This window comes from Rhinatrema bivittatum, chromosome 6 (genome assembly GCF_901001135.1).
Source record: "Rhinatrema bivittatum chromosome 6, aRhiBiv1.1, whole genome shotgun sequence".
Taxonomy (NCBI): Eukaryota; Metazoa; Chordata; class Amphibia; order Gymnophiona; family Rhinatrematidae; genus Rhinatrema; species Rhinatrema bivittatum.
This window is the reverse complement of record NC_042620.1, coordinates 92,512,794-92,532,973: the sequence shown is the minus strand read 5'-3', so window position 1 is coordinate 92,532,973 and position 20,180 is coordinate 92,512,794. Positions and strand designations below refer to the sequence as shown.

The window sequence follows — 20,180 nt, the reverse complement described above, 5'->3', positions numbered from 1 at the left end:
ATTTTATTGTAAGTATGCTGTTATTGATATTAAATTTATAATATTTTATCACTAGTTTTAAATATTTATTTATTCATTCATATATTTTATTATCTATATATCTTTTTGTTTACCACTCTTTTTGATTTCATATTTATTTGTGTGGTTCACCTATTTCTTTATTTGTCTTTTTCACACAAAGACTTTAGCCTGTGTATAATTTTTGACATACTCCCAACTTTCAAACACATTGGAACCTATGCTATCTTGATATTTTCAAATTGGATAAAGCTTGTACCAACAGATGTTATTTCCAAAAGGGTAATCTTGAAATTAAATAGAAGAATAAAACACGCTGAACATTTTGTCAGTTGACCAGATGAGAACTAGAATTTCTTTGTCTGCCAGTATGTTTGATGCTAATATATGTTTCACTGTTTTGTGCTTTTGAGAACATATTTTTTTGTTTTCTGTTATGTACTTTAGCCTTGGGCTTTCAGGAAGGGTGAGTTATAAATGTGAATTGTTGCCAGTTTATAGCCAAACTCACTGCTGGCTATTAAATGAAAGCATGGAAGGGATCCTAAATTAATCATAATCATTAAGATTGTGCCAAAATTTATGGAACAACCAAATTGTGCAAGGATAAGTGTGACAGCAAAAACACATACTGAAAAAACTGGAAGAGAGATATTCCAAACCATAAATCCAGAGTAGCTTTGCTACTTATTCAAGAAATAAAAGAAACTCACAAGTAAGGAGAATAACATTTCCTTAATTAGCAATGCTGAGTCAAGAGGCAGATTTGTTCAATAGAAATAGTAGTGAGGAATTATATGTATCTAGAAAAACTGGTCTAGAGCCTTCCGAATGATATGTTATCACTAGTTTCTTTCATACAGTCCATATATGAAATAATCTGACAAAATGTATCCTACCACTAATGGCCGAAATTAAATTATTTGCAAGTTGAAATTCCTTTTCACAGTTACAAATACAGTGTATTCCTGTAAATTGATGGAAAAAAGTGTCAAGGTTTATTGTTAAAGAATTAAGAAAGAACTTGTAATTATATGAAGAGGTCCATATTCAAATGCCATTTAGACAGATAATTTAATAGTTACCATTTAAATGGATTACCCGGGTATTTTGAGTGCTTATCTGGCCAGATAAGTTAGGGGCATTTTGGGGGTGGATAACAGGTGTTCCGAGGAGGAGCAGAGGTAGCCACATAAGTGGATAACTCTGATATTTGGAGTTATCTGGTTAACTTATGCAGATAACCCTGGTTGGACCATAGGGATGTCCTAAATTTAGCTGGGCATATTCAGTAGTACAGCCACTAACTAGCTCAGTGGCTAAATATTGCCCTCATCATATTTTAATGTCTTCAGTACTCAGTTCTGGAGCCCTTATCTCAAAAGGGATAGAGACAGGATGGAGGCAGTCCGGAGAAGGGCAACCAAAATGGTGTGGGGTCATTATCAGCAAACCTATGAAGAAAGACTGAAGTTATGATTATGTATACCCTGGAAAAGAAGAGGAGCAGAGGTGATATGACATAGACCTTTTCCATGGAAAGAAATCAGTAGAACTAAGGGTCACAAAATGAAACTTCAGGGAGTACATCTCAGAACCAACGTTAGAAAGTATTTCTTCAAGGAGAGGGTGGTGGATGCCTGGAAAGTCCTTCTGGAGGGGGTAGTGAAAACCAAAACAGACAAAGAATTCAAAGGGGCATGGGATAAATACTGTGGATCCTAAAGGCTAAAGTCTAGAAATGAAGAAAAGAGTGCATGGGGGTAACTTACTGTTGATTCAACTCCAACATGGCTCTCTGCTTCAACAGCAGGAGAAAAAGGGGAACCAAATTCATTCAGCAGCCAAAGAGGGCCCCAACTTTTACGGTTAAGGAAAACAAATAAGTATGAGGTAAGTTGCTGTTGTGGCGGTTACTACCAATAAGCAGTAAGCCTGACACTTTGATATAACTTCAACATTGCTCTCTGTTTCAACAGCAAGGCATAACGGGGAACTGGATTCAAACAGCAACCAACGAGGGCCCTGACTTTTATGGTTCGGGAAACTGATAGGCATGGATGTAATGGGGAACTGGATTCAAACAGCCACCAACGAGGGCCTTGAAAGTTCTGTGGGGTTCATTGCTCAACATATTTAAACTACAGACAGTAGTGTTGGATTTTCCATTTTAATACAGTTCATCCCTATAATCTTAACAATGAGATAGATTGACAATCACTGATTTGATTGAAAGGGAAGAAAGAGAATAGCGGGTGACATAATTTCCTATGACACTCCATGTTGAAGGAGTGGTAAAAATGACAAAAGTATGTCTGCTGTTTCCTGAGGTGAAAAACCATAAAGATATTCTGTTTGAACAATGTGCTTATAGATGAGACATAGTGACTGTATCCTGAAGAAGAACAAGGTTGATGGAAACATGGACCCATGTCAGGCTCAGCAGGTATATCGAGAAGTTATCAGAAGTACATTAAAAATGGTGGTGATTACTACACTCAAAATAGGATAAGTCAAATTTCATTAAAAAGCAAGATATCAATGATGTTGTTTTAAATTCACTATGTTTTATTTGCAAAAAAAAAACAAAAATTTCACAAAAATTATTGAAATGCTATGAATGGAGACCTATGATTAAGCTTTAGGCGGAGAAAGGGATTATATGAAAACAGTCCTGATGACGCCTGTCATGATGGTCATGCTATATTTTTGATGAACATTTGAGTTAGGGAGGATTACTATACAGAGATTTTAAAAGTAATACATTTCTAGCAATAATGCTTAGCAGATATAATTTTAAACAAAATTGTAATGAGTTTAGAGGCAAAAAACTATTTATGAATATACTGGTCAGTTTTAAAAGGCTTGCATGCACCGAAACCGGGAAATACGCCCATGTCTTGGATGTGCGTGTGCTGCACGGATTTTAAAAGGCCCACAACAATGCGTGTATCTCCCGGTATGTGCACAAACAAATATTGGGGTAAAAGGGGAGGGGGTGTGGATATGGACGGGGCTTGGGCGGTCTGGGGCTGAAGCATGATTTCTGCAAGTACTTATTTACGTGTACAAGTGCGTGCTGGGGTCCCCTACTGCATAACTTTACTTCTGCTATAAGAAAAATAGGTTACTTAGTGAGATTTTGGGGACCTGACCTAACAGGGTAAAAGGTAGGCAAAGTAATGGGGGGGGGGGGGAGGATTAGGAAGGCCGATTGGCTAACTGGGCGAACTGGGAACGAACTGGGAAAATGGGTTCTAGTGTCGGCGCGTATCTGTAGTAAGATCTCCCCCACTTATGTGGCATTTGAACTCAGGGGCACATGTAAGCGTGAATAGCCAATTTTAAAATATGGCGCTTATGTTTTAAAATCGCCGGGTCCATGTGCACGCGCCGGCAAACGTGTGAACATTTGCGCCCATGTGCGGCTCTTAAAATCTACCTCAGAAAGTACAGTTTCAACATATGTGACATGAGAAGTAAACATATCAGCTTAGATGAGTTTGGGAGGAGTCATTATTGCCATTAATAAGCAAACATTTCTAGATTTAAATCACAGGAACTCATTGTAGTCCAATATCAAAAAGTCATGGCGAGGTTAAATTAAAGGTCTGTCACTACTGTAGTATTATATAGATGTTCAACTATCTCACATACTTTTCAAATGTTAAAACCAGTTGTGTCCCCTGGTAGCCTGATGGTCTTTGATAAGCACTGAGCATAATCATCCCTTTTAGCCATTGCTCAAGGTATACGCGCTGTGAAACCGCTCTGATACTTCTAGCCATAGAGGGGAGGACAGTTTACATCCTGGGGATTTTACTCAGGAAGTAAACTGTTACCTAGGCAAATCCCTTTGAAAATTGCCCTCTAAGGGCTGGCTTCATCAATGACTATTCCTATAGACACAGAACGGGAGAAAAACTGTACTGAATCAAATCCTAAAAAGCAATACCCTCCAGTTTTCAGCTACCCTAGGGCAAATAGCAGCAGATATTCATGGTCTACTTGAAAAACAACTTCTGCAATGGGTCTCCTTAAAAGATATTCAAGGCTGACAAAAAGATATTTACTACAGCTTGAATAATGATATTTAGGATGAGCAAGAAACAGAGCTGTGATAAAACACTCCACTAGTGCTAGGGTTGCCACCTCACCCTGGTCAGCCTGAACAGATTGATCCAGTGCTGGTTTTGCCCCATTGCATGCATGGAAATGTAGTCCTGCTTTTCTTAGGAAAATAAAATTACAACTCCATGCATGCATGAGATGACGTCATCCGCTTCCGATATTTAAAAGGTCTCTGATATCGCTACTAGTTGAGTTAGCAAGGGCTAAGTTCAGATTGGGTTCCCTGCCTAAGCTACTCTGCCTCCTCGGACTTACCAGAGGTACCCGCTCCTCGGGGGCCTCACTATCTCTCTTTGCCTTTCAGGTAACAGACAGGAACCAATACTCACTCCTCAAGGGCCCTCGTTCTTGACTATCTACTGATTCTCTCTTGCCTGGAAGTCTTCATTATCTACATCATTGTGAGTTACCATCGCTCTCTCAGAGCTTTCCCTGGAACCAGGTACTCGCTCCTCGAGGGGCCTATCCTTTCCAGCTCCTGAGCTCCCTGAGACCAATTGTGAGTGTTGTCATATAGTTCTGTTCATGAACTCTGCATACCCTGCCTACTCACTGTCTACAGTTTCTCAACAGCTCAGCCATCCAGGAATCGCTGTTACAGTATCTGAGGGTCTTCAGCCCTACCAGACACTTTAGCTCACTACTGCCACCTCTGGTGGTTTCAAGACCTGTTTAATAAAAGAACTAGTGTGTGTCTGTTTCCATACTCTAAGCCTACCCGGTGGTCCCTCTCGGGATCTTCCCCCGGGGGTGTGGTCATCTGCCACTTGCCCAAGGATCCACTTACTACTATCTTCGGCACCCTATAACAACAGATTGCTAAGTCCACCTACGGAATACATCAGATTGACACCCCTATCTGATTGCTTCTCCCACCAGTATAGCGAATTATGACAGATGGCTTAACTCCATGGATCTGGCTTAACTCTAGGACCCGGCATAACTCCAGGACCCAGCATTCCTCCATGGATCCGGCACAACTCTCTGCCTTGCAGGCCATACCGGGCCTGGCCCTGCACATCTCAGAGCAGCAAAATGCCTTGGAGAAACTTACTATAGCATTTCATCAGCTACACACAGTAGGTTCAAGGCACAGCTTCCAACCATGAAGGTCAGTTACAGGAGGTAACTTTGAAGACTGCTGTACCACTGGCAGCTCCAATCCGGTTTTCCGGAGAAATCCAGAAGACCCGGGGCTTTTTGAACCAGTGCTGCATGCACTTTACTTTACAACCATCTTTATTTCTTACGGCACTCTCTAAGACCACCTACATCCTTTCGTATTTGGATGGTAGAGCACTGTCGTGGGCATCCACCTTGTGGGAACACAAGGACCCCATTTTGCAGGACATAGAAGGATTTATGGACTTGTTTAAATCCGTTTTTGATGACCCTGCACGAACTTCTGTTGCCGGTTCTGCTTTAGTGGACTTGAAGCAGGGCAGCAGATCATTGGCTGAATTCGCCATAGAATTCAAGATTCTAGTGGCAGAACTCCACTGGGACCCCAAATGTCTCAAGACACTCTTCTGCAGAGGCCTGGATACCCGTTTGAAGGACAAGCTGGCCGCTCGCCAGTCACCTGACTCGCTGGATGAATTAGTAGCCTTGGCTACTCGGATTGATCATCGACTCCGGGACAAGGAGAAGGAACTCCGGCCAAAGGTGTTACCAGGGTTGAAACAGGCTAGTGCTACCAATGCACTTCAGATGGTTCCAGTAACTTCTGCTGCTGATACAGATGAACCGATGCAACTTGGTCATGGATACTTGACCTCCAAGGAGAGAAGATTTCGGAAGAAACACGGCTAATGCATGTACTGCGGTCAGCCCGGCCATGATGTCTCTACATGCCCCATTCATCCGGAAAATTGTTGGGCCTTAATCCTGTGGGAGAACTGTTCTTAGGCCTTACTGCATCCTCTCCTCCATCCTCTCTCCCAGTCTCCGTGATCTATGAACCAGCTAAGGTTCAGACTCCTGCCCTGGTGAACACAAGGACAGGAGGCAACTTCATTGTCAGACGTCTAGCAAAAGACCTGAGGAGTCCTTTTGTCAAATGTGAAGATCCATTATCGCATTACAACTTGAAGTGGGTTTTGGACGTTTCTCAACATCGCCACTTCCACTGAAGATCTCTGTGACGTCCCCAGCAGCTTTATCCATTGCTGCTGATAATCATAATGCCTTCAACGTTCACCTTGGCTCGAAGGCGTTCAACATCAAAATCCGTATTCACGGATCATAAATTTAGAGTATCTCTGTCACACTCTTTCCATTCAGAAGATGTGCCTGATAAGCCACAGCACATAATTGACCAGAAGAAGATACTCTAGGCAACCAGCCAGTTTGCATCTGCTGGCGATGCCATAAACTCTCATCCAGCAACATCTACTGGAGAATCATCAATTGAGGTGGTTTCTAGACGTTCCTTATCACCGCCACTTCCACTGAATCCTTCAGTGACGTCCACAGCAGCTCATTCCATTGCTGCTGATATTTACAAACAAACGTCATCCAGGACACAAGATCCACCTGTCATCGAAGCAGAAGTTGACTTAATTAAGATCAAAGAGATTCTAGATGTTCATAAATGAGGCAAGACTTTTGAATACCTTCTGATATGGGAGGGTTTTGGCCCCAACATAATTTCTTGGGAGCTTCAGATCAATATCTTGGATAAAGAGATGCTTCGTCAGTTCCACCTTGCACATCCTTCAAAACCTAAGCCTGGTACCCAAAGAGGAGATCGCCCTTTGAAGGGGGTACTGTTGTGACCGTCGCTGCCCAACGTCTTCACTCCGCCCTCCTTACCTCTGCGGCGACTCCCTCCAGGTTTGAAGGACGGCTGGCTGCCACGGCGTCTCCCTGCCGTCTCTCTCTGTCATCCCCTGGCTGGCTCGATGCTGCAGATCCACCATGTTGCCTGAAGCCTAGGGCATGCGCTCCGAGTGAAGTACCAGCAAGGGTGCGAACCTCAGGGGCTCCCCCTGAGATGATGTTATCCACTTCTGATATTTAAAGGTCTCTGATATTGCTACTAGTTGAGTTAGCAAGGGCTAAGGCTCAGATTGGGTTCCCTGCCTAAGCTACTCTGCCTCCTTGGACTTACCAGAGGTACCCGCTCCTCAGGGGCCTCGCTCTCTCTCTTTGCCTTTCAGGTTACAGACAGGAACCGGTACTCGTTCCTCGAAGGCCCTCGTTCTTGACTATCTACTGATTCTCTTCTGCCTGGAAGTCATCATTATCTATATCATTGTGAGTTACCATCGCTCTCTCAGAGCTTTCCCTGGAACCAGGTACTCGCTCCTCGAGGGCCTATCCTTTCCAGCTCCCTGAGACCAATTTGTGAATGTTGTCATATAGTTCTGTTCATGAACTCTGCATACCCTGCCTACTCACTGTCTACAGTTTCTCAACAGCTCAGCCATCCAGGGATTGCTGTTACAGTATCTGAGGGACTTCAGCCCTCCCGGGCACTTCAGCTCACTACTGCCACCTCTGGTGGTTTCAAGACCTGTTTAATAAAAGAACTAGTGTGTGTCTGTTTCCATACTCCATGCCTAGCCGGTGGTCCCTCTCGGGATCTTCCCCCGGGGCTGTGGTCATCTGTCACCAGGCCAAGGATCCACTTACTACTATCTTCGCAGTCTATAATAACAGATTGCTAAGTCCGCCTACGGAATACATCAGATTGACAGCCCTATCTGATTGCTCCTCCCACCAGCATAGCGGATCATGACACCCCCTGAAAAAGCTCACAAGAGGTTGTTCATTTACACGCTGCTTTTATTCACTTCTTGGAATATTCCATTCTGAATATAGTTGCTACAGTAGGCGTACACCTAGCATGGCCTCATTTGTGCTGTGCAGCACCCATTGTGTTCTCTGGCAGAACTGGTCCAAATATTTTCTTTTCCTTCTATTGAAAATTAGATGAACCAAAACCATGCCATCTTCTGTCTTTTCATTTTGTCACATTAGAGTCAGTGTCATGGCAGAAATCTCAAAAGCACCAGTTTGGCAGCTTTTTGACTGCTTTTAAAGAGGCAACATTGCTTTCTGTGCTGGAGATCATGACACATCTTTTTTTCAAACTGCCTTGGCAGACTACAGAACTAGGCCTAACTGATCACACATGCCAATTCCCTTTCATTCATACCTCATCTGTACATGTTCTCTCAATTATATATGTTACCAGAACCTACCCAGACCCATCAATCATACTTTCACACTATTAAACCTATCAGACAAGACAAAAGAGACTGTTAATTCATATACATTTTACTAAAAATATTTCAAAACGTTTACATTTATTTTCTACTTTTTGTGGGCGACATCTTGGGGAGGTGTCTGTCAATTTCTTGGGACATGCCAAGAATGTTTAACCAATTCTCTGACATGCAGTATTCTTGTATTACACTGAGACATCAGGAGGTAAGCAGTGCTTCTGATTATATTGGTCATTTTCACAATGTGGCTAATTGATGTGTTAAACAATGTTCAGTGGTCTTGGCAGGAATATGAAGGCATAGCCCTCTGCATGAGGGCATGGGTACTGGGGATTCCCTATGAGGAGCCCTGCAAGGTTGGGTGTAACAGAGACAGAATATTTCTATAGGGTAGACAAGGCTCAATTTTCTACTATACCTGCTCTTGTTAGGATGTGCATTTTTTTAAAATAAATAAGGAATCTGGGCCAAAACAACCCTTTTCTGTTACATTTGCTGGCTTGCGGGGTGCCCCGTGAGCTGGCTCACCACCCCTTGCTGCCGAGCCGGGGAACGCGCCGCCACTCCAAGCGGCTAGGAAAAGCCGCTTGGGACAGCCACCTGAGATGCCTCCATGGTTACTGCTGGGTCCCCCCTCTAAGCATGCGTGCATGGCGGATGTCAAAAGGGGCCATGGTGGGAACAGAGTGGTCTAGCAACCACTTGATGATGTCATGTGGCCAGATATTTAAACCCTGGATCTGCCACTCTGAAGTGCCCTGAATACAGGCTGCACTGCAATAGATCAACTACCTTGGTGGCAGTGTTTTTTGCTGCCTTGCGTCTTTGGTGTCTCCAGCCTCGTCCAGCTTTACCCTTGCCTCCAGCCTTGTCTTCAGCCTTACCTTGTCTCAAGCCTCATCCAGCCTTCCTTGTCATCAACCCCATCTTATCTTCAGCCTACCCAGCCTTGTCTTCATCTTCCAGATTTGTCTTTGGCCTGCCTAGTCTAAGTCTTCATCTTCCAGCCTTGTCCTCACCTTCCTTGCCTTCAGCCTTGTCCAGCCTTGTCCTTCTCTCCTGTCTGCCTACCCTTGGATTGTTCCTTCTACCGACCATAGCCTGTGACCTAACCATCCTCGTCTGCCACCATCCCTAACTACAGCCTGTATTCCAGTGCCTCTTCTTCAGCATTCACCCCCAGAGACTCTCACCTATAATCTGCCAGCCCTCAGAACCCAAAGGCTGAACCCGAGGAGAAAGGGGCTGGTAAAGACGAAGCTCCAGCTCAGTGTCTGTACTTTCTGCTCTGCCAGCTGGCAGTGAGGACCTACTGGCCTTCTCAGTAGGTTGCGACAACCTTACTCCAACACAAGGGGTCCACAATTCTAACATTTTCAATTTGTTTTTGTCAATGAACAAATTATCTAGTGGTGCCGACCCCTCCCCCCCAAAAAACATTTTAGATTATGAATTTCAGAAAATAGCGCACACTATTTCCAAACAATGCATGCAGGTTGAAAATAGTGCACACTATTTCTGAATACTACACACTAATTGCAAATAGTGCACACAATTCAGAAATAGTGAGTGCTATTTTATGAAACAAAACCTGAAAAAAATAAGAACATAAGAACTGACATGCTGGGTCAGACCAAAGATCCAACAGTGGCCAATACAGGTCACAAGTACCTGGCAAGATCCCAAAGATTAGATAGATTCCATGCTGTTTATACCCAGGGATAAGCAGTGGCTTCCTAAGTCTACCTGGTTAATAACTGTTTACAGACTTTTCCTTCACGAACTTGTCAAATCTTTTTTTAAATCCAGTTAGGCCAACGACCATTACCACATTCTCCAGCATTGAATTCCAGAGCTTAATTGTGTGTTGGATGAAAAAATATTTTTTTCTCATTTGTTTTAAATGTGCTAGTTAGTAATTCATGGAGTGGCCCCTATCTTTTTTATTTTTTGAAAGAATAAACAACCAATTTACTCATGCCATTCCACTCATTATTTTATAGACCTCTATCATATCTCCCCTCAGCAATCTATTCTCCATGCTGAAGATATAGATAGGTAGATATAGTATACTTGGATTTTCAGAAAGCGTTTGACAAGGTTCCTCATGAAGAGGCTTCTAGAAAGTAAAAAGTCAGGGATAGGTGGCGATGTCCTTTCGTGGATTGAAACTGGCTAAAAGACAGGAAACAGAGAGTAGGATTAATTTGCAATTTTTCTCAGTGGAAGGGAGTGGACAGTGAGTGCCTCAGGGATCTGTATTGGGACCCTTACTGTTCAATATATTTATAAAGACTGAAAAGAATACGACGAGTGAGATTAATCAAATTTGCAGATGACACAAAAAATTGTTCAGAGTAGTTAAATCACAAGCAGATTGTGATAAATTGCAGGAAGACCTTGTGAGATTGGAAATTGGGCATCCAAATGGCAGATGAAATTTAAATGTGGATAAGTGCAAGGTGATGCATATAGGAAAATAACCCATGCTATAATTACACGATGTTGGGTTCCATATTAGGTGCTACAACCCAAGAAAGAGATCTAGGTGTCATAGTGGATAACACATGAAATCGTCGGTTCAGTGTGCTGCGGCAGTCAAAAAAGCAAACAGAATGTTGGGAATTATTAGAAAAGGAATGATGAATAAAACGGAAAATGTCATAATGCCTCTGTATCGCTCCATGGTGAGACCGCACCTTGAATACTGTGTACAATTCTGGTCGCCGCATCTCAAAAAAGATATAATTGCGATGGAGAAGGTACAGAGAAGGGCTACCAAAATGATAAGGGGAATGGAACAACTCCCCTATGAGGAAAGACTAAAGAGGTTAGGACTTTTCAGCTTGGAGAAGAGACGACTGAGGGGGGATATGATAGAGGTGTTTAAAATCATGAGAGGTCTAGAACGGGTAGATGTGAATCGGTTATTTACTCTTTCGGATAGTAGAAAGACTAGGGGACACTCCATGAAGTTAGCATGGGGCACATTTAAAACTAATCGGAGAAAGTTCTTTTTTACTCAACGAACAATTAAACTCTGGAATTTGTTGCCAGAGAATGTGGTTCGTGCAGTTAGTATAGCTGTGTTTAAAAAAGGATTGGATAAGTTCTTGGAGGAGAAGTCCATTACCTGCTATTAAGTTCACTTAGAGAATAGCCACTGCCATTAGCAATGGTTACATGGAATAGACTTAGTTTTTGGGTACTTGCCAGGTTCTTATGGCCTGGATTGGCCACTGTTGGAAACAGGATGCTGGGCTTGATGGACCCTTGGTCTGACCCCCAGTATGGCATTTTCTTATGTTCTTATGTTCTTCTTATTTAACCATTCCATCCCTTTTAGCACTGGTCTCCCTTCTCTGTACCTTTTTTTATATATCTTTTTTCAGATGCGTCCAAATATTTTTGAGAATGTCATGCAGTCTTCTAGGTGCAGTCGTGAGGAGCGATACTTAGGTATTATGATATTTGCCATTTTAGTCTCCATTCCCTTCCTAATAATTCCTAACATTCTGTTTGTTTTTTTGATCACCACTGCACACTGAGACAAGGCTTTCAATATATTGTCTATGATGACACTTAAATCCTCTTGACTTAATCCACAAAACGTTTACATGAATCTGCTCCATCTTTTATTGCTGAATTGTTAGTTCCTTATGTGCCAGGCCACTGTTTGCATTCACAAATAGTCACTTCTTAAGTGTACCCTCGTTTAAAGAATAACATTTACAGGTTACCAGGAAGAGAGCATTTTCGATTATTGACCTGATTCTATGGAATGATCTGCCCAACAAGTTGTGGTCCGTTGATGATTACAAAAGATTATGGGCTAGATTTTAAAAGCCCTGCGTGCGTAAATCCTGCTGGATTTACGTGCTCAGGGCACTCGCGTGCCGGCGCGCCTATTTTGAATAGGCCGCCGGTGCGCGCAGAGCCCCGGGATGCGCGTAAGTCCCAGGGCTTCGTAAAAGGGGCGTTCTGGGGTGGGTCCGGGGGCGTGGCAACAGTTCAGGGGTGGGCCGGGAGGGCGGTCCCAAGTCCTCCGGCACTGTGGCCGGCCGGACTGGCGCCGGCCATCCAGTGCTCCTACCATGTGACAGGGGCCGGCCAATGGCATGGATACCCTGTCACATGGTAAGGGCAAAGGGCCATAGGCGCCATTTTTATTAGCACAGTCGATGGCCTGAGAGCGGGAGATCGTTCCCCGTGCTCCCACTGGACCACCAGGTAATTTTAAAAACGTTTTGGAGGGGGGAAGCTAAGGGGTCGGTTTTTAAGGGTCGGGGAGGGTTTTTTGTTATATCGGCTCGAGCGCAGCCGATAAACAAAAACGCAATCGCCGACATAAAAATTTTAAGATTTGAATCGGAACCGAACCGATCAGATTCCGGTTCTGATTCACGTCTCTAATATCATATAAACACTGTACAACCAGGGGGATTGAATGCAGAAATCGAGTGGTTTACGCTAATTTGACAGCCTTATTGTTTATGGTATAAGGACCTTGTGTGTTTGGGTTGGACAGTGAATAAAGTTCAATTTGTTTGGCCATCATGAGCACTCTCATGATTGGTTGCAGACCAGTTGAAATGATGAGGAATTTTCAAATATCAGCCACTCCATTCCAACAACAGTGATGACGTTAGACGCTGCTTGACCAACAATACTATCTCCCGAGGAAGGAAGTTTATGTTACACGCGCCGGCAGCAGAAGACCCGCAGCTCGGCGCCCTCACCTCTTCAAAGTGATCCAGCACCTGATCCCTCGTCTCTGGCAGCTGTGGGCCGCCGGCTCCGTCCTCGGGCCACCCCTGGGGCCTCTAGCTCTGCTACAGTTCCTGATGTTCCGCGTCGGGTTTCTCCACGTGGCCTGAAGAGAGACGCCATCCCGACCAGCACCGCGCCCCTCCCTAGGCGCGCTTGCGTGCACAGCTGATCCTTAATAGGGCCCGCGGCGGGAACCTGGCCGCAGCCCCGGATGATGACATCGGCTAAGCTCCGGTATATAAAGCCGAGCTCCGCTCTCTCAAATTGCCTTGCAACAGGTCCCCTCGCTAGTTGAGTACTCATTGCCTCTTCAGTTCCTGGTTCCCGATCCTGATTGCCTTCGATCCTGTTTCCTTGTTCCGGTATTCCTGTTCCTTCATTTCTCCGGATTGCTAACTTGGTTTGACCTCTGCATTGCCTGATGACTCCGTTGCCTCTCTCCAGCCCCGGACCTCTGCATCGCCTGACTACTTCCGTTGCCTCTCTCCAGCCCCGGACCTCTGCATTGCCCTGAGTACTTCCCTTGACCTCTCTCCAAATCTGGAGAGCATGGTCATCATTTCAACTTGGTCTGCAACCAATCATGAGAGTGCTCCCATTGCCTCGCTCCAGCCCTGGACCTCTGCATCGCCTGACCATGCTGTTGCTTCTCTCCAGCCCTGGACTTCTGCTTCATCTGACCATCCTTTGACTCTCTCCTCATCTAGACCTCAGCCTTGCTTACCACTGCTTCCAGACTGCCACCAGCCCTGAACCTAGCTTGCTTAAAGCCGCCTCTTCAGCCATTGTCCTGGACGTGGTTCATTCAGGCTTTGGCCTGCTCTTGCTCGGGCGCCTTCTGTCAGACTGTTTTCCTATTGGTGCCCGGGTCTCCGGGACTCCGCCTCGTCCAGTAGACTGATACCTACACTAGTTGCTGCCTCTGGGCTGACCTCGATCCACCCATCGACGATCACTGACGGAGGTCACCTAAGTCCAGCTGGCCCTGGCACCCAAAGGCTCAACCCGCGGGGAACGATGGCTGGTATTGGTGAAGCACCAGCCGGCCTCCATCAGACAGCCCTCTCTGCCTGTCGATGGTGGGGACCCGTAGGATCCCTCCTACGGTGTAGCATCAACCCCACCTCGGCCCAGGGGTCCACCTCCGGCACACCAATTTGCTTCTGAAACCTGGACCGAGAGGGGCACTCAGAGAGGGTCAGCAAGTGATTAACCAGACTCAAGCAAGACCATTTGTAAATTTCATGTTTGGCAACTTTTAATGTCTAAGATAAGTACTTATAATGGTGATGTGGATAGGATGAGGACATTGATTTTAAACAATGGAATATAGTATATGAAGCATAAGATTCTTAAATGCATAAAAAAATGTTTAAAAATTTTTTTTCATATATATAGGACTGATGACTACACAAGAGATGGGCGAGGCAACATATTAATTGCTACATAAGTTTTGCAATATTTCAGCCCAGGTTATGAAGGTCCTCACATATTTAACATATTGGGAGTGCATTAAAAATTAAGAATCATTGCATTATCAAAATTGTGTGGAATTTGTGTAACATTACAAATTCTATGAGAGTCCATCTTATACTGAAACTTATATAAAAGTGTCATTGTAACGATTTCAGGGGTTGATGTACTAAAGTGCAGTAAAATCAGCCATTAACATTACTCCTGGGGGAATTCTGCGCACAAAATTTTAAAATACTGCATACAAAATTTTAAAATTCTATGCACAAAATTGTAAAATTCTGCAAAATTCTTCAAAATTTATATTGGTCAAAATAACACAATATACAGCATAGTAATAATGTAATATAGATAAATTATTATTCAAAGATACAGAGTTTAAAATATTTTGAGCAGAATTCCCCTAGAAGTACACTGTAGACATTACCCTTCAACCCTTTCTCCCTTCTCCCTTGGCCTTCTCAGGTTCTAACTTCTCCGCTCTCCACTATCTCTCCCCTGCCCCTCCAGGCTCAACTCCTACCACTCCTAAAATCTGACCCTCCAGCCTTCCACTCCTAAAATCTGACCAGTCTCACATGCAGCCTTTCACACAGGCCTCCCTCTGTTGCATTCTCACACACACATGCTCCCTCACACACGCTCTCTCCCTCTCTCACACAAACACACCCTCAAACTGGTTCCCCCATCCCTCTTTCTCACACACATACACACACCCTTTCATACAGGGTCTCTCACGTGCACACACCCTCCTCACAAAGGCTCCCCTCTGTCCTTCACTCAAACACACACCCTCACACAGGCTCCCTCTCTCTTGTACACACATCCCACCTCAAACAGGCTCCTTCTCTCTGCCATACACACACCCACTCCCAGAGGGATCCCTCTGTTCGCTCACGTGCACACACACACACCCTCACAGAGGCTTCCTCTCTCGCACACGTACACACCCTCACAAAGACTCCTTTTCTCTATTGCACATACCCCTTCCCCCTCACATAGATTCCATCTCTCTCTGGCAAATACACATTCACACAGGCTCCTTCTCTCTCTTGCACACTCTTACACACTTGCGCATAGACTCTCTCTCACTCACATACACCCTTTCACATGGGCTCCCTCTCACACACAAACACACATCCTCACAAAATCCCTTGCTCACACACCCTCACTCAGACACAAAGGCTCCAAATCTCATGCCCATCCTCCTGTGCCTGCCATTCTGCGCTCACACACACTAACACTCATAGGCCACGTCGATACTACATCTCAGCCGCGACCCACTCGCAGTCCACTGGTGCCTCCCTTTTCAGTCACGAATGAGATGGAATCCACTTGCGGCCCACCAGGCCTCCATGCACTTCATCCACGAGGGGGATGAGCTCTACTCGTGGCCCACTGGAGCCTTCCTCAACTTTGGCCATGAATCATTTGAGCTTTGCTCACAGCCTGCCAGGTCTCCTCCACTTCGGCTGTGAGGGGGATAAGCTCCATTCATGACCCACCAGGTCCTTCCTCAACTTCAGCCGCAAAAGAGATGAACTCTGCTTATGGCCCACCAACACTTCCCTTGTTTTCAGCCACAAACAGGATAGTCTCTGCTCATGGCCCACCAGGCCTCCTTCCACTTTGGGCTGTGAATGGGATGAGCTTTGCTTGCTGCCTGCCAAGCAGCTTAAAATTCTGCACAAAAAATAAAATTCTGCGCAAGAGGGGAATTGTGAACAAATTCTGCACCCCACAGTAGCACAGAATTCCCCCAGGACTATAGCATTAATAAATATGATATTTATTAGACATATCATCAGCCAATGTTAATGTCATGCAAATGAGGCAGATGGAAAAGCTTATGCATACTTGACATATAGAGCATATTGCTCTTCACTTAAATGTGTCTGTGAAGCAGTTTGCAAGTGCACTTTTTCATTGCGCTGATAAGTAATGAGCTATGTTACATACTTTTGATTCTCATTAACACAGATTTCATATTAAAACTATTGCAAGCTACTTTACATTCCTTAATAGCAGTGTCAATGCTTGTAAACTAGTTTGCATGCACTAGCAGTACTGTTAAAATGTGTTAACGTTTGCAATAAAACCTAAGGTGTAGATTTTCAAAAATATGCGCACATGGACGCATGATTTTATAAAATGCTTGCGCTGGCACACGCATGTTATAAACTTTTCGGTCGATGCGCACGGGGGGGGGGGGGGGGTATAAATTTGCAAATACATGCGGCGATGCATCGGGGGCTTCCCCAGTTCCCTCCCAGTCCGGTCCAATTAAGGAGTGGACTGGGAGGAAACTTCCCAACCCCCTACCCTAACCTCCCTTCCCCTTCCTCTATCCTGCCCTCCCCCTATCCCTATCCTAACTACCCCTAATTTTTGTATTTTACCTTTCGCTCCTGCCAAGGAGGCAGGAGCAAGTTGCGTGCGCTGTATCGGGCGCCTCTAGCCCCGCCCCACCCCCTGGACCGCCCCGCCGTACCCAGAAAACGCCCCCTGGCCTGCCCCTTTCAGGAAGGCGTACCGGCCTTTATGCACATGGCTGGGCGTTTCTGAAAATAGGCTCAGCACGCGCTAGGCCCGGCCATGTGTAAAGGCCGGATTTTACGCACATGGCCTTCTGAAAATCTGCCCTTTAGATATTAGATGACAGCAATTTTGATGTCTTTAGAATAGGAATATCAATCCATTTTAGGAATGTAATGTACTACCATCTCTGGTGCAATTTTCTTATTCCTTCCCTATTCAGAGATATTTTTACTTACGAGTATTGTGTAAGCATCTCCAAATCACATGCATGTTGATTGGATATTTCTCACCAAGATGAAACAGCTTCTCTAAGGCCCTCATAAATGAAAATGATGCAGATAAGAGCAAGCAAAAGCTTCTTCAGTAAATCGAGTAATATAACAAACGAGGGAACTTGCATCCGTGGCAACAAGGATGATGCATAGTGTCGCAGTCCAGAGCCCTATGCTTGCTCGCAAAGAAAGATAAGACAATCCATATTCTCTAAATAAAATAACAACAAAAAAACAGAATATTAACATAAAACATCTAGAATCACATTGAACAGCAAAACATTTATGTTAACAAAGGGGTAGAAGCAATGATGGAAACTAGATTTCCATAGAGGAAGCTATTAGAAACCAGAAGAAGGTTAGACTGAATTAACTTCTTGTCTTTTTTAAGCATAATTAGCCATAATTAGTGCCCAATAACACTAGAACAACCATTCTGATATATCATAGCCTGAATTATTGTGCATCAAATGAGAAGGCAACACAATTTCCAATAGGACGCACACAATTGTTCTCACAATTGAGCACTGGAGTGGTTAAAGTACCTGGGTAATATTAAAAGATGGAAAAATAGCAATATACAGATGACCTCTTAGAAAATAAATGTAGAGGTTTCACCAAAATGTCCCTTACTATATACATCAGGGTCTTAACTTATGCTGGCTGAGTGAGATCAGAGTATAGTTTTTCCTGATGATCCCCAGTGGGAGGTCTCTATTGAGGAATGAGTGTCACAACACTCATGTGCCCACTTTGACTTGTATTCTTCTCTTCTATCCTGTCACAGGAGTGTGCTGAGGCTCAAGAGAGGAATTCCTGGGCACCTGAGCATGGGAGTCTTTTAGAAGAATTTTAGAAGTGTTGCATATGTAAAAATAAGCACATGTGTGCACAAATAGCACATATTCACAAGTGCTATTTTAAAAACCTCAAGCAAACACATGTAAGTAATGGTGCAGGCATAAATCTGCTTGTAGAAAAAAGGGGCAGGCTAGAGGCAGGCCAAGGGAATTCCAGGGTAGGGCCTACGTTTACATGTACAAGGTGCGAATGTAACGTGCATACAGCTGTTACCTGTGCATATATACACACCTGCTAATTATCTGGTGTAAGCAGGGCCGGTGGAAGCTCTAGGTAAGCTAGGCCTGGGTCTAGGGCGCAACCCATTACGGCCCAAAAAACCAAGAGGGTGGAGTCGGGGCTGCGACCAGGGGGCAGGGCTGTGTTGGCATGACCGGGGGGGTGTGTGTCTGTGGTGGGGGGGGGGTGGCATGACCAGGGGACGTGACTGGGGGGGGGGGGGGGTGGCACGAGGCAGAAAGTGACTATGGTGCCTAATCTCCTTGCACTGGCCCTGGGTGTAAGTGAGAATAGAATACTTTATACCCAAATAGTGACATTGTGAAGGGTCTGGGCTAACTGGGGGAAGTACAGGCTGAAGGACCTGAGGGGTCTTGATGACTTAGAGAAAGACTGGGCAAACTGGTAATTTCCTTCATGGATGCATGTTATAAAATTTGAGAATTTACATGCATAAAAGCCAACAATTACTAAGAAAAATATGCATGTTACATTTTAGGCAAAAAAACAGAGGGGACCACCTTACACCGTGGAAAGACTTTTATTAGAATTGCCCGACTCAAAATACAAGCTGAGTTTCGCCAAAAGGCTGCATCAGGGGTTTTATACTGTAACCGTATACTCACAGCTACATATATCAGTATATCAATCTGACCATTAGTTGTTGCAGTAAAGCTTTGTCAGTCAATGAAACATCTCGCAAAGACTTGCACTGCAACTTGGCTACGTGGGACCACCTTCCGGTTTGTTTCATTGTTACATTTTAGGAACACAAATACACGTGCATTGCAGATCTCCACCACTTATTTGGATACATTTTGACTTATCCGGCTAAGCAGTGCTTTTCTTTTACTTATCCAGCTATCTTACTGGATAAGTCTTAAACAGTTCTACTTAGCCGGATAAGTCATAACAGCGCTACTTTGCCGCACTTTTGTCGACATTTAGCTGGACAAGTCGAAACCAATCCGTCTACATTTAAAATGCATGCCGCATATTTTTTGATACATGAACATGTTCTCGGGTAGATTTCTGTAGACTTCCTATAGTGTGCATGCATTTTCACACACGATATAAAATACGTGTGCATGCTCATGTGCGCATCCATATAGCTGCATATATGGGTGCGCTTGTGCATGTTTTAAAGTTGTCCTCCCTGTGTCTGCAGATTTTGCATTGACTGATATTCAGACGGTATCCATTTTTTGTTTTCTGTATGGATTGTATTTGTTGCCAGATAGTTCAAATAACCCAGTAAAAGGATTTATTTTTTAACAACCCCACACTGCTGCATTGTGTGATATTTTACTGTGCCGTGACTTTGCCAAACAACCTCCTAAGCCTAAGGTCCTTGAAAGACTTTATTTTTTCCTCCTGTCGGTAAAGAACTCTGGGAGCAAGGGTCCCAGCCTGACCCCAGCACTCCCACATAAACCTCTGAGCCTGTCAAGAGGATGGGCCAGGGGCTACGTAGAGAAACAAGGAAAGAAAACAAAACAGCATGTAAGTTAGACTTCTATTGCTGTACTAGTGATACGGTAAAAAACAATTACAATATTTCACCATTCATAGTGCCTTACATAGAAATAAATACTGAATTATTTCATTCGGGTATTATGCACAAGGAACTTTGTATGATCTGATATTTGTTGTTATATAAAACCTT

The 20,180-nt window shown here is 44.2% G+C and overlaps 1 protein-coding gene across 1 annotated transcript in view; it reads right to left on the bottom strand.

The window, feature by feature from the left end:
* Window positions 1–20,180, bottom strand: part of SLC4A10 (solute carrier family 4 member 10) — a 299,055-nt gene that overhangs the window by 145,999 nt on the left and 132,876 nt on the right. The window contains 4 exon segments of the mRNA XM_029605602.1: window positions 17,399–17,426; window positions 17,429–17,477; window positions 17,479–17,508; window positions 17,510–17,645. Of these exon segments, the coding sequence (XP_029461462.1) occupies window positions 17,399–17,426; window positions 17,429–17,477; window positions 17,479–17,508; window positions 17,510–17,645 (243 nt within the window).